The sequence below is a fragment of the Melanotaenia boesemani genome, chromosome 4 (genome assembly GCF_017639745.1).
Source record: "Melanotaenia boesemani isolate fMelBoe1 chromosome 4, fMelBoe1.pri, whole genome shotgun sequence".
Classification (NCBI taxonomy): Eukaryota; Metazoa; Chordata; class Actinopteri; order Atheriniformes; family Melanotaeniidae; genus Melanotaenia; species Melanotaenia boesemani.
In genome coordinates this window covers 25,362,945-25,378,054 of record NC_055685.1, presented here as the reverse complement: position 1 = coordinate 25,378,054, position 15,110 = coordinate 25,362,945, and the positions used below count along the sequence as shown (strand labels likewise).

General features: G+C 39.0%; 1 protein-coding gene across 1 annotated transcript; it reads right to left on the bottom strand.

Moving 5' to 3' along the window:
• Positions 1–514: 514 nt before the first annotated feature.
• On the bottom strand, positions 515–14,413 carry LOC121638984 (E3 ubiquitin/ISG15 ligase TRIM25-like). The gene is made up of 9 exons (XM_041984114.1): positions 13,574–14,413; positions 12,408–12,503; positions 10,457–10,537; positions 10,021–10,173; positions 9,350–9,509; positions 9,102–9,140; positions 8,393–8,452; positions 6,845–6,922; positions 515–4,169 (listed from the first exon to the last, which is right to left on the bottom strand). The coding sequence occupies exons 1-9, from the start codon at positions 14,171–14,173 to the stop codon at positions 3,616–3,618; spliced, it is 1,821 nt and encodes a 606-aa protein (XP_041840048.1). The 5' UTR covers positions 14,174–14,413; the 3' UTR covers positions 515–3,615.
• Positions 14,414–15,110: the final 697 nt, after the last annotated feature.

Here is a 15,110-nt window from a genome sequence, read left to right as displayed (position 1 = left end):
TATTGGTGTCTAACCTCCACTAGATGTTTGAAGCCATCCTTTGTGATTATAAGACACAATTTTTGCAGGTTAATTTACATATTTCACACTATCTCAAATTCTACCACTCCAAAAGAATTCTGAGATCATATCTGATGACCAGGAAAACCACCGAAGCCTCATTAAACTCAATGTGAGGCTGACAAAAACCTGTCACTTAGTCAGACCTGTGAATCTGATGGAGAATTTCTAAACTATGGAGGCCATTTTTATTGCAAAGGTACTCAGTGGGTGCATTCATTTATCTATGTTCTTATAACTGCAGAAAATTTTTTATCCTCAATGCCTAATATAGTGTTTATAAATTAGATACTGTATATATAGAAAAAGAATTCTTTAACACATCCTGGGGAGTGCACTGTTGAGCATCCACCAACTCGCCTACTCCGTCATCTGAGCCACAACAACAGTGAGCATAAAAGTAACATCTGGCTGCTAATTCTGACCTCCAAAGATTAGTTTATTGTGAGTCATGGTGAAATAAACTCATCTGAAAAGTTCCTCAATTATTTCACAGTCATATGTAGAAAACAGTAACAGAGGCACAATGAGTTTACATGTGGTCAAGAAATACAGGAATACAACATTTTTAATACCAGAACAGGCAGTTCCTTCATGTTACATGTAGCAGAATAATGCACTTTGTAGCAGAAATAGCTCTGATAATTTTCCAGATATTATTTTATTTTCGAACAAATACATTTCAAACAAATAAATAAAAAATAGAACATTTTGAATATAAAAACAAGACATGTCAGTTTGCTGTCAAACAGCAATCTTAAGATGGTTTCAGCAGACTGAAAAAAGCAGTGATTTCAGTCTTATACATAATCAAACAGCCTCCCACAGTGCACAGTTTTTCTTGATCAAGATTATGAGAATAACATAAAAGACAACTGACAAATGACAGTAGTTAAAGTCCTCAGATGGAAGACAGGATTAATGGAAATTTGCATCACAGTTGTTGTTTGAAGTGGATCAATTAGTCCAGGAAGAGGAAGCAGTAAAGAGTCCACAGTGACAGGATCTCACATCTGAATTTTTCTTTCCTCACATTTAACACCCACAGAAATTATATATATATATATATATATATATATATATATATATATATATATATATGTATATATATGTATTAGGCACTTACTCTTAAGAATCGTTTTATCCTGCAGTGCTATGATACCATGAGAAATCCTCATTCATACTGCAGTGTCTGAAGGATTTTAAATGTTTAGCCAGAATTATTAAAGTCTACTTTCAGCAACAATAGAAACGGCAATTTCTGCAGCAGATTTGAAGAAACGGATAAAAACAGCAAAGAAGAATCTGTCTTGCAAAAATAGAAATCTTTACAATTACCAAAACAAATAGTAAAGATTGCTACTTCACACAAGGTTTCGTTGAAACCACAATAGATACTAGATATAGTGTAAAGACATCTAGATTTTTTCTAGACAGATATGGACTAGGCTAACTGGCAGGAGCTAACTGACTGGACACATATGACAGTTGTTTTGGGACCATTACTTTTGTTTTTTATGGCATTTGACTTTGAAAAAACAGTACGCACACGTAGACTTAGCTCTGTAAACTGAAAAACAAACAAACAAAATACCAAACCTAAATATGATATGAGATATATATGAAAAAAAGATGGATGGATGGATGTTTTCCCAAACTACAAGTCGGTGTGTCTGAGGCAGAAGAACAAAGAAAAAAATGATCCACTTTGACACAACACAGAAAAAAAAAATCTGAAAGTATGTATATCAAAGTACGAACAATATAAATAAAGAATAAAATAAAGCACAGCATATTGGTATCTTTACGTTTGCATTTTGGCTCTTTGTCACACTGTGTACACAGCATGCCATACAGGCACCCAAAAAGATCCCATTCAATATTCAGGTTATAAACACCATCGCCTTCCTTTGATGGAAAGTCATAATATTCATTGTTAGAAAATGAACATCTTTAAATCAAATTTCTGAATCTATAACCCAGTCTTCCTTTTGGTTCGAACTGTATTATTATTTAGCCTTTCAGGCCTTCCTTATTTCTAATCTGGGCTTTCTATAATGCCTTAACTGTCTCAATTAATTCCTAATCCTTCAACATCACCACTCGGACTCCAGGAAGTCACAATCCCTCTACATTCATCCATTGCTCGTATGAAGCTGCTCTTCACTGGAGTCCATCTGACAAAAAGCTAAACCTGCATTTTGCAATGAAAATATTTAGCTTCACTTAATTTTCTCTTTTTTAAAGATATTTTTAGAAAGCAGAGCTCAGCTGTTTAGCTGTAATGTGCTTAGTGCAGCTTAATCTGACAGTGATCCAAAAGCTTATAAAAACATGCAAAAAGTTGGAACACTGTAAAATATAAATAAAAACAGAATGCACAGATTTCGTCAGACTACATCTTATAAGCAAAGGTCTTATTCTCAATGGGAAAAGAAAGCAGAAGAAATGCAGCTTTAAATGCTGAAAGTGAGAAATGTAGATACAGTGTGCAGTTTAGCATTGTTTTCCTGAAATGCACAAGCCCTTCCAAGAATATGTCATCGGGATACAATCTTGTAAAGGAATCTTTAAAATGCATCACTTCTGAGAGACTCTGCCTCTCTAAGGTGCTCTTTTTATACCTCAATTATGTTACTGACCTAACCAGTAGGGTTGCAATACATCAATCATATGATCAATGAGTCAATGAAACCGATCCAAAATGCAAACATCATTAAAAAAGCAACAAAAAAAAAAAAAACATCAATAACAATTTGTAAATGCACTTTTATTTTGAAAATGGCTGTACTTTGAGTTCCCCTGGCATGATGTTTTACATTTATTACTGTCTTTGCAGTAAATACAGATCGTTTTTATTTGGATTAACTTAAATACTCAAGCTCAGGAATAAAATGTTAAATGATATTCTAGTTGCTTTTTGTGATTTTGATATGAATGGATGAATGATTGTGTTCAGATACTTGTGATATTATTGACACCATGGATCCTAAACTGAATCGAATCAAAATCGGATCATAACTGAATTTGAGATATCAGTAAACAGCAAATCGCAATCCATTAAATCAATATATTGTATCGTGATTAAAGTGGGGATTTGCCCTCCTACGAACCAGCACATGTTCCTCCAGATGCTTAATTTAGTACCACTTACTTTTCAAGCCTTTTGTTGCTTCATCCAGGCTTGTTTGAGATGTTATTGCCATCAAATTCAAGGTGAGCCATAATATTCTATTAAATGGTAAAAATATTCCACTTTCTTTTAAATGTTTTCTATATTTAATTCTGAATAAATTCATCATTGTATTCGGTTTTATTCACATTTTAATCAACTTTCCTTTTTTTGGAGTTAGGGTTAAAGATTTAAAAATGAGATACAGGAACTCATGAAGAAAACCAGTAAACAGATGTAAAAGAAAAACATTTAATCCTGAGATTTTTCTTTGTTGTCATGATGTCTGTGTGTTCTCTTTATAAGTTTTAGTGTTACATCCATCATCACAGTGAAAAGCCCGTCCTGCAGCAGAAGGGTCCCTGATGCGTAGGGAGGCACAGTTAGGTTGTATTAGTGATATCTTCTTCATTAGGGCAGATCAGCAGCGTTGAGTCCAGATACAGACGGAAAGCTGGGTACAACGGTTGAGTGAACTGGCAACGAAAAGTGTGCAAAAGCACCACCGTGTCCGACACACTGTAGAAGGACAAGGCACCTTTTTGGTGTTCTAGGAAAACACCGATCCTGGGGCAGGGTGGTGCAGCCACTGTGGTCTTACGGTTATCGTGCCATGCAGCATATCCAGCATGTGAACACCTCAGTCGCCAAGAGTTCTCATTGCGCCCAAGCAGGCAAGGCTTTCCACCACCTTTGCGTCCGATTTCTCGGTAGGTGACACCAATGTCGACCCATCCTACCCCCCTCCACTCCACCTCCCAATAGCTGGCACCACTGAACTGGCCCTCCCTGCATAGGACTTGTGCCACTGAATCAAAACGATGGGGATGAGGGAGATAGGACTGTGGCTCCTCACCGCAATGGACACCCTGAGGTCCATCCAGTAGAACCAGAGATGGGTGGGCTGTATCGGGGTCCAGTGATAGATGCGATGAAACTTAAAGCAAGAACACAGAAGAAAAAATGAAGACATCATGAGGCAGTTATTAAGATTTTTAACACGCCCAACAGAAAAATAATTGCGTTCCGCAATAAAGGGAGAGCGACAATCCTGCTGGTTTTCAATGTTCACCTGCTCCAAAATGAATGAGTCACTGTGCAGAACTTTATGGACTGCTGGATCCATTTGATTTAAATCAGATCTGTTGGAAAAGGGAAATGTTAGAAACCTGCAGGATCGTGGCCCTCAAGGACAGACTTTGGACACCCCTGGTCAAAGAGGAACAGGCACTTAAGGGATCTTCAAGAATCTCTATTTATATATTATTTTTTACCTTTATGAGTTCATAAGCTCACCAGTGCACTTTCTTACTCTCAGAATGTACCAAACTGTAAATTTAATCACTCCTAACATTTCTAATTTATCTCTGATGGATTTTATTTTTAAATTCCAGACAAAAGAAAGGTCTGCTTCATATCCATTGAGAGCTCCTTTGCACATTGTGGGTATACAGCAACAGATTACAAATGCAAATGCCACACCTGGAATAAACTCCAGACGTTTTACCTGCTTTATTGATGATGGATTGATGAAGGAACAGCCCATGAAATAGCTTCAGAGTTAACTGTCCAATTACTTTAGGTCCCTTGATAAAAGGTAGTTGCATATCAAAAACTTGTATTTCTTAAGTCTCTCCTCCAATCCGGTTGTGAATACCCTCAAATTAAAAGGCAGTAGTCTGCATTTTAAGCCCACGTTAATTAAATAATTGTCTTTTATATGTTTTGGTTAACACATACAAAAGCAAAACTTGTCAGGGTCTAAATATGACCTTCAGTCATGGACCTGACTAAAACATGCAGAACAATGAGTCCAGATGACAATGACTGAGAAATTCTACTCTAAAATAGCATAAATAAAATAAACTAGAAATAGCTGAAACTTAAGGTAAACTTTAAGCTCATAGTAATACTGAACTACCCAGAACTGTGACTGCTGCTGTTGACCCCTACCATGAATAACACAAAAACTGAGTCAAAGTCATCCAAAGTTGCTTTTGAGCTTCACGACTAATGAAGAAATTACCTTTCAATCAGGATGAATTCTTGCTTAGTGTATCAGAATTATTTGAAAATTGAACTGGCGCTTCATTGTTCAATCAGTTTTTCATGTATCTCACACAGACCAACACATCTTCACTCGTCCAGTATTTCAGTTGATATTAAATGACACACAAGACCTTTATTGTCTTCCAAAGTAATTACTCATGCGTAACAAGGTGATGGTACACCGTCATCTTGTCATCTGAAAGAGAGTCACCGGTCAGAGTGATAAACCAGAATGTCATAAATACATTATGACTGTCATCCATCATTAATGGCAATCTAGACTGGGCGCTCTGATTTCCCATCAAGATTCTCATTAACTGGTGAATTAAAGCATGGAGAGAAGAAACAGAAGAGGATGAGGAAAGATTGTTAAAGATAGAGTGCATTCACACCAGGATAGTCCGCTAGACTTGGTATGACTGGGGACTTGGTTCGGTTGGGGGGCTCCAACATTCTTTTGGGCTGAGATTGCGTTCATGTTGCACTACTTAAGGTCCATTTATGCTTCCTTACCTACGTAAATAGCAACGTCCATTTCAAATGTTGTCATATGTTGCCGTCCTCATACTTCCATACTACCACTTCCGCGTGTTTTGTGTTGCCATGAATGTTAAGTCTATTCCTTCACTAGAGGGCAGTGCTAAGTTCAGAGTTCACTTGTGTGCCAAAGTCAGTTCATACGTTTGGCATTGGTGATGCATCAAAGCCCAACACGCCCTAGACACTTGCATATATTCCTTCTTCAAAAGCTCGCGCAATTTCTACAGTTATGCTTGTCTTTATTCTTCTTCTCCTTTTTTGTCCCTTCCTGATCATCCTCTTCTTCTTCTCTGGTTTGTTTCTTTCCCTGGTCACATATCAGCTATTCTGCTCAGCACTGCCCCTGCCATCTCCGGTGGTATTGTGCCGTCTTCTGCGTCAAGCAATGGATAGCTAAGCTCCCTGAAAACGGACTAAATTTCGGGTGTAACCGACGCAGAAGATGGACAAAACTGTCCATCTGTCTGTGTTTCCGTCTTCTGCGTCACGCATAAATGGGCCTTTAAATGAATCAGACTTTAAAATAATGTTTACCCACAATTCTGTGCGCTGAAGCCATAATGCATTTTACTTTGTAGTTCACGTCCTGTATTTGGCCTGCTTGAAGCAGACCAAGACCTGCGTTTGTAGGTGGACCAAGTCCACTTCTTTGATCCGAATCAGAATTAGTTAGTAGTTCACAATACCCCAAACGAACCAGACTTTCCAAGCAAGAGGACTAGGATTCAAATTGAAAAGGCCGAAGTGAATGCACCCACAGAGTGACGTGCAGGAAAGGGAGTGGCACAGTGTTCACTGTTTTCAACATAAAGTTCCTGCTTCAACTTTTAGCTGGGTTTTTCCTGTGGAGTCTGGGTGTTTTCCCTTTTTATGTATCAAGTTTTCCTCCCACAATCCAAAGTAATTCTACCATTGACTGTAGGTACAAGTGTCAGTATGCAGGGTTTTCTGTCTCCCTGGTAACTGTGGAAAATACCCATCTAAGATGTAGGCCACCTCTCAGAAGAAAGGTGATGTACTTACATCTAAGGAAAGATGTTCTCATCCTCTGATCAGCTGGCTGCAGAGACACAGTGGACAGAGGGAACGAGACTGGCACCGCTGTAAGGGACGGATGACAAATCAGAGATAAGGAGGTGCTCTGTTGAGTGAAGCTAGATCACATAAGAAAGGTGGAGGAGTGGTTGTTTTGTTTAATGTCTCTCTCCAATGCAAGCAGATGTCTTATAATAATTAAGATTAATTTCAATATTTGGTTCTCCAGATGAACTCCCCCTCTAGTGTGCTGCTTATTAACAAATACAGGCCACCTAAATACTATACTTGTGTGGAATGTGGACTCAAATGGAGGCAGACAAGGCAGGAGGAGGCAGGTGCACAAAAACTAAGGTTTAATACTATAAACACCAAACAGAACCTGGACAACTGAAACTAACACACGGACTAATACAAGGCCAAATACAGGAAACAATGAGGATCTGGCAAAAAGAAACTGAAACCAAGCGTTATAAACACACTGAGGACAGCTAACAAGAAACAGGTGAAGTCAGCTAATTAAATCAGGTGAGCTGAAGAGCAGGGCGACACACAAGGGGAATAACTACAATATAAAACAGGAAAGAACTCAAGTCAACCAGGCAAAACCTTATAAAACAGTTTGTCATGATCTGTGGGTTGTAGTTTGAGTTTTTGAACTGCTGTCAATAATCTGCGTTGACTTTGACTGTGTAGTTATTACTGGTGATTTCACCATTCATGCTGACAACTGGCAGGACAGAGGAACCAAAGAATTGTGTTGTGTTCTTGATAACTTTGGTTAAAGTCAGCATGTGAAAGAATAAACCTACAACAGAGGACACTGTTTGGATCTAGCCATCTCCAAAGGCCTAAACATTTCCATGGTTGTGGTGATGGATGTTGCTCTGTCTGAGCGTTCTTGTGTTTTCTGCCAACACAGAAAACACAGTGCTGTTCATGTCAACATGAACATATGCCCAAACAGTGGTTATCAAAAAACAATATATTGGTTAAAATACCACTGACACCCTGGCCTTTAGTTGATGAGCCTGTGAGTCACTTCAGTGGTAAAATTGTTGATTACACCCACCAAGGTTAAGGTAATCATTGCTAAAAAGAGAACTCCATGGAAAATGGCAAAGAGCTGAAAAACGCGAATGTCGAAAAGCTGAACGCATGTGGCGAAAACCAAAGTTGCAGGTTCACTTTGAGATTTATAAAGAGACTGAGGATTTATAAGCTGGAGCTGAGAAATGCGAGACAATCTTCTGTCTTCTGACATTATTGCTAAGAACAGCAATGACAAACACAGACGATGAAGATGCTTTGAATAAATCTGATTTCCTACGCAGTAACTTCGCTAAAGCATTTAAGCTCAGGTGTAATAATGAGGTCTGCGCTCCACTTTTCCACATGCTTTATAGCTGTAGTCATCATACACCTGGTTACTGAGCTAACAAAAGACAAAGAGCCAAAACAACTAATTAGTTGTGGTATGACAAAAGGTTCATTTTTAGAGACAGTTACCAGCCCATCTTATTTAGTCTCACTTACCTCTACTAGTATGTTGCAGTTGTTGAGGTTTGCAGTTCTCTACACCATGATTCAGACCACCTGCCCAAATACAACACAATAATATATATAATTATTATGGTATGTGATGGTATGGAGGTATACTAGTGCACTTGGTGTGGATATCCTGCACAAATACTAAGGCATCACTAAAGGCAGTTTAGAACATTTAAAATGGTTTTATTTACATTTCAGTGTTGCAGCTTTGTTGGAAACAGGATTTTGTGTCTTTTTAGTTTATTTAGTCGGTTGGATGAATCAATAATAATTGTGGGTGTGTAAACTTCAAAACAATGCACTCAGCGGATGCAAGAGTTTGGACCAATTTTGAGCCAATGGATCATCATTGTCATCCATAAGTATCACTGGAGTAGTCAATTGTGAAAATTTAGGAGAAAACATAGTGAAATAGCCGAGGACAGAAGCTGGTAATTCTGCAGATTACTTTCCTTTTATTGTCATTGAAAAGCCCAAAATAGAAAATACTTTATTTGGTCTAACTAGCTTGAACTAAGCTGAACAAGCTGAAGATGAGCCAGAGTCTGTCGGGTCAGACAACGCACTGTCCTCTTTAACATCAATAATTAACTGTCCACTGTCTCTCGCAGTGTTAGATGTCATGTAAAACCTCAGACATGACTCTCCTAAAGACTGTGTGTGTGCATCTGTGTGTCGGGTTTCTTATGCTTACCTATTACATACTCTCTACTCGGGACATAGCTCTCATTAACTGGAAGAAAAACACAATCAAAGTGTGAAACTAAGAGTATTCTGCATTTTAAACTGATAGATTTATCATAGCAAGCTGAACTTTACATTTTATTGGCAAATGCCACAGTTGAAAAATCACAGAAAAAAATATCTGCACATTTGATTTGATTTAGAAAATCTCATCATCGTTTTTGGTCAGTTCTCCAAGATGTAGGTAATTTAATTTACCTGCAGAACTGATCTTGTCAATCTCCTCCCGGCAGACTTCTTCCACACGGCTACGGAGGTGGCACATCGCTCTTCTGGCACTGCTGAAGGCCTCGGTGGGCAGACGAGAGGCCCTGTAGTGCTGATCACAAGCAGGTGGGATGCAGAGAAGAGGGGCCGCCTGGGCCAATAAAGACAAAGAGTGGAAAATACATTGCTGTCTCAGCCTTTCCATCCTTAATTCCTTATACAGCTGAATTTGAAAACAGTATTTAGGCAGGCACTGTCTTTTTCCACTGGTGACCCATTGTTTCCTCTCATCCACATTCCTCTTCCATCCTTCATCTACATTTCAGACAAATATCTGGGTCTTTGTTAACACACTCCAAGGAATACTTAAGGCCCCCAGGATGCAATGGGGAACAGAGAAAGAACTCATGACAGGCTTAAAATGACTCGTTTTTTTTTTTTTTTTTTTAAATGGAGCTACAGTAAAAGAAGTACCACAAAAAAAATAAAAAAAACATACATAAATCAAAAAGCAGAAACATAAAATCAACCAAGTCTACATAGCTTTCCAAAACTGGCTCATCAACCAGTAGGCTTTCCTGTCCTACTACAACGAACGTCACTGTGCAAGTTAATTCAGAAACCTTATTAAAAATAAGCCTTATTATTAATAAGGCGTCCACCTGTAAGAAATGGACACTGTCTTCTGTTTGCAGCAGCTGGCTCATCTCTTCATCTCTCTTCTTGAGCTCCACCAGGTCTTTCTCCAGCTGGTCTATGTCTCGTACGGCTCGTCCCACCACCACTCGCTCCTTCGCCTCAAGCATTGCTCGCACCTATGATACACAAAAGAAAGGGCTAATAAAGATGCCTTAAGAGTTCAGCAAGGATGTGCAAAACAGGAACTGATTCATCCTGATATTATTGTAATTTTTTAAAGCAAGAGTAAAATTAGAGGGGCCAATTTTAACTAGTTCTAAAGCTAATATAGCCAAAATTGTAAGCTTACTTCTGCTAACTCTAACCCCTAATCCTAATTTGACGCTTTTAAAACTACCATGACTAGAACTTTATAACTTGGCAGCCTTACAGCTTCTACTCTTCTATCCTGCTTCTCACCTCAGTTTTTGTTTTCTCCAGGTGGAGGGCCATGTCAGCAAACAGGGCTTCACTGTCCTCCAGAACTGCTGCTGCTGACACCTGAAACATTACAAAACAGAAAAGAAAATCATCCTGCCAGCTTTTACTTTCTGGAATAAAAACTGGGTCTTAGGTGACAACCAAAACAACTTTATCTCATCAACTGATACCTGACACAAGCCTTTAAATGAGGTCTGATTGTCTCCTGATACCCTACTCCCTACACAGCTATAATTTTATATGGTTTGTTTCCATCATACAACATGACTGCAAGATACACTGCATCAGTCAGTGCGCTAAAAATAAAAAATAAAACACATTTTTAAATGCAACTAGATGGTCTGAGGCAGGCAGATTTTGAGGGACGATATTTTGCTTTAAAGAATAATCTGAATGTATGAACGTGTATACATAAATAATTCTTTTTCAGTTTTACAAAAGAGACCAGAAGAAACATTTCGGTCTGATGTTTTTCATGAGCTTACGGAGCGATTTTCCAAGACATGAGTGCAGATACAAGCAGGGTAGAAGGAAGGAGATGATGCCCATGAGATGGGGTGGAAAAAGTTTTCCTGGAAGACTTAATGAGCTGCTCAGAAACTGGAACATAGATTAGTTTTGCTCAGAAATCTGATACAATAATTCTTCTGAGGAAGAATGTGTGTGTGAGTAAAAGTCTTGTATGTGGGAGTTTAACATCACTGACTAAAAACACAACATTATAAACTGATTCAGAATCACAAATCTTGATATAAAATAGCCTTTTAGGAGATATTTAGCTTTTAAAATAATTTGTAAATAATATAATAGTATTAGGGCAGCAGAGAATACTTAATCACAACTAGACTGAAGTAAACAAACCGAACGGGACTGTTTAACACAGATTAAAAAATTTATAATAAATAAAACTCTAAATGTTAAACTTTGCATATGTTTCAAATTTTAATTCAGAAAAACACATGAAATTCCACCAATACATCTGCCAGTAATTCAGATATTATATATTATGATGCCTTTACAGTATTTCGCTGTCTCTTTTGAATTTATAGATTAACTCTTTGTGGTTCATGACGTCTCTTCCTCTGTCCTCCAGCCGCAGCATTGAGTCATCTACAGCATTAAATGTAAAAGCAATGAGCAAAAAGCTGCATGAATGGACTGCCTTCTGTTATGTTACATCATCTGACAATAAATATCTGTCATCCAACTTTAAACTATAAAAAATAATAGATTTTATCTGGGCCTTAACCCCTTAAAATCCTTTCATTTTTGCTTAAAATGGATTTTTATGGATAAAAGACTTGTTGTGGACCAACTATTTTACTGGACCCTTGCTGATGTAACAGGACTGTTTTGTAGCAGTATTACCTGCTACTGGAGTACAGTATGGCTTCAAAGATAAATTGTATTGGCGATGGCGACTAGTCAGAAATGACTGTTTACTCAATCTACAGTTATGACTGTAGTAGACATTATTTAAATGTCAAGACTCTTAGCTTTCCAATGGCATATAACATGGTAGGTAGACTGATTAAAATACGTATTCATTTGTCACATCTTGTCCAAACGACGTCTGGTTAAAAAAAACAAGTTTAGTTTATTCTGTTGCCGGTAATTCACCGATGGTGCATCATGTAACACAAATATTGTTAAGCTACCCTAAACAGTTATTCTGTGAGTTAGGATGAAGGTGTCAGACAACAAGTGTAACCTTTTTCCAGGTAAACTCGTGTGTACTAGTTGATTTCTCAGAGCCATCAGCTGAACAGGTGATGTTTCAGGGATGTCTTTTATCTTAGGACTCAACCTGATACAAGGAGTCAGTTCATTTCTTGGAAGTCCTCTGTCCCTGATGACTTACCTTGTTCATAGAAACTGAATTAGCTAGAACAGTGTCAACCGTACCTATGTGTGTGTGTGTGTGTGTCACCTTGAGGGACTCCAAGTTTTGTTGAAACTCTTCTAACTCTTGCTCTCCTGTTCGTATTCTTCCTTGGACCATTCTCTGAAACTCCTGGAGCTTCAGCTGACAGATGGATAAACAGAGAGTGTGTTAATGCAAAAATTAGGTAAATATAACCTCAGATGAATAAGAACAAATGACATATTACAGTGTGTCTTATCTATTTAACAAAATCTAAGCAAAAACATAGAAGCAGTGTGTGAATACTACACACGCTGTTATTGCTTGCATAAGAAGAGGTTAAGTCACAGCCAGGTGCTGTTATCAAATACACTGGATTAACTCATCATCAGCAAGTTTGAGCACCTATATAAAAGCAGAAGTTCTGGTCTGATTATTCAAGTGTTTGTTAATACAATGACACAACAAAAACGAAAAATCTATCCATCTATGGTAGACCCTTAATTTCTGTCCTAGAAAGTTTTTAAGTCAGTCGTGTCTTCATTTCTTCTCAGAGCCATTGCCTGCTTTGATTGGATTTTGGTGCTCTTTAAGGCTCCATTAAAAATAAAAACAACTATCTGGAGGATCCTTTGCATTTCTCCATTTTAAACACTGAGGTCACCCACCCAGGGGTCCTGCTCTGGTCTTTGAGAACCGCAACCCTGCAGGTTTTAGATGTCTCCCTGATCCAGCACACCTAATTCAAATTAAATGGCTCTCCTCAGCAGCTTGTTGTCAAATTCTGCCAAAGCATTTTGACCCATCAGTCTGATTCAGTTGTGCTGCAGCAGCAAAACATCTCAATCCTGCAGGACAGCGGCCCTCGAGAACAGACTTTGGACACGCCTGCTCCAAGATGTTAAGAATGACACTGACTGATTAAATGGCTTTTTTTATTTTTTTTTTAATCAGGTATACTTTTTTCAGTTTGCCTGTTAATCAATGTAATAGCTAAAACAAGGACTGACTGACTAAGTAAATAAATAAAAATAGTAGCTTCCTCTAAAAATGGCAGGTATGCTACAATGTGGACGGAAAATTAATGTAAGAACAGCCAATGCAGCTGTCAAAAAAAACTAATAAAGACAAGGACTTGGGCCTTCTTGAAAATAAAGAAGTAAAGACATGGGGTTAGCACAAACCTTTGCACTACTCTAAATTTATTTAAGCAACCTCACCAAGTAGCCTACCTGTCTCTTGGCTCGCTGTCCCTCCATATTTCTTACTTCCTCCTGGTCAGCCTCGCACAGCAGGCAGTCCCCGCTCCATGGAAGCACGGTCTCCGCCTCGGAGCCACTTCCCGCGGGCTCCAAACCCAGTCGGTGCTGCGCGCACAACTTCTCCGCCAGATGCACCACCGCAGCCACCAACTTGTGCCTTCGCAAAGTGCCAACCTCACGGTGCGGCAGAAGGTGGAGAGCACAGAAAGATGCCAGACAGACAAGACACGACTTGTCCGCCCTCATTTTGCTCTCCGCCGGGCAGAGGTCGCACGGCACTTCCCCTTCTCCTTCAAAGTACAGCTCCGGCGCCCGGACCATCTCGTGTAGCTTGAGTTTCTCGACGACTTCTGTGAGCACCGTGTTCTTCCGCAGCACCGGTCGAGGACTGAAAGTCTCCCGGCACTGAGGGCAGCTGAACTGGCCTGACTCGGTCTGGTCCCAGAAGTTGTTGATGCACACCATGCAGTAGGTGTGTCCGCAGGGGATGGACACCGGGTCTTTCAGGATGTCCAGGCAGATTGGACACCTGAACTGGCCCTCAGTCACAGAGATATTAGCTTGAGCCATCTCGGTGGGATCTCCTGAGTTGCCGGATGGCTTCTGAGCAGCCTGTTGAGTGTCTCTTGAGGAGAAAAGCTTTTCCTAATTCCGAGTATGTGAGATATACAAAAAATAGTCCTTCCGCAATGTCATGCATCCCGTCTTGCTAATCGTGTTTCTTCGCCCTCAGTACTGTCTTACAGGCAGGTATTGCTTGTCATTTTATCTAGTTAATTTAAAAGATAAAAAAAAAATTGTCAGGACGTTTACAGAACTAAAATATGAAGCCCATGTAGAGTTAGAAATAATTGTGTGGTTATACATGAATGTGATCAAGGGGTGGGGCCAAAGGAGTAGCATGGAAGTGGGGTGGAGCGGGGACACCAGCAATCCCTAGAATTTCACTGCCCCCCCATGGTCCTCCATGCCATCTGCTTGAACACGGATAGCATTTCAGTCCTGGTACTTCTGGATCTCAGTGCTGCATTTGACATGGTCAACCAAAACATCTTACTAGACCAGTTGAAACACTGGATGGAAATTTCTGGCACTGCAATTAACTGGTTTGAATCCTACACTGAACAAAAATATGAACACAGGATTTTTGTTTTTGCTCCTATTTTTCATGAGCTGAAGTCAAAGATCAAAGACTTTTTTCATTGGATACAAAAGGCCTTTTTCTCTCATGTCATGTTCCCAAATCTGTCAAAATCTGTGTTGATGAGCACATCTCATTTGCCAAAATAATCCATCCACCTCAGAGGTGTGGCATATCAAAATACTGTTTAGAGAGCATGATTATTGCACAGGTGTGCCTTATGCTGTCCACGATCAAAATTTAGGGCAGGTTTCATTGATAAAAATAATTTTAAAAAATCAAATGTGCTAAAAATAACAACATTAGAGAGCAAAACTTTTATACCATTAATTTTGTGAAATAAAGATATGAAAAAAAATTTCATTA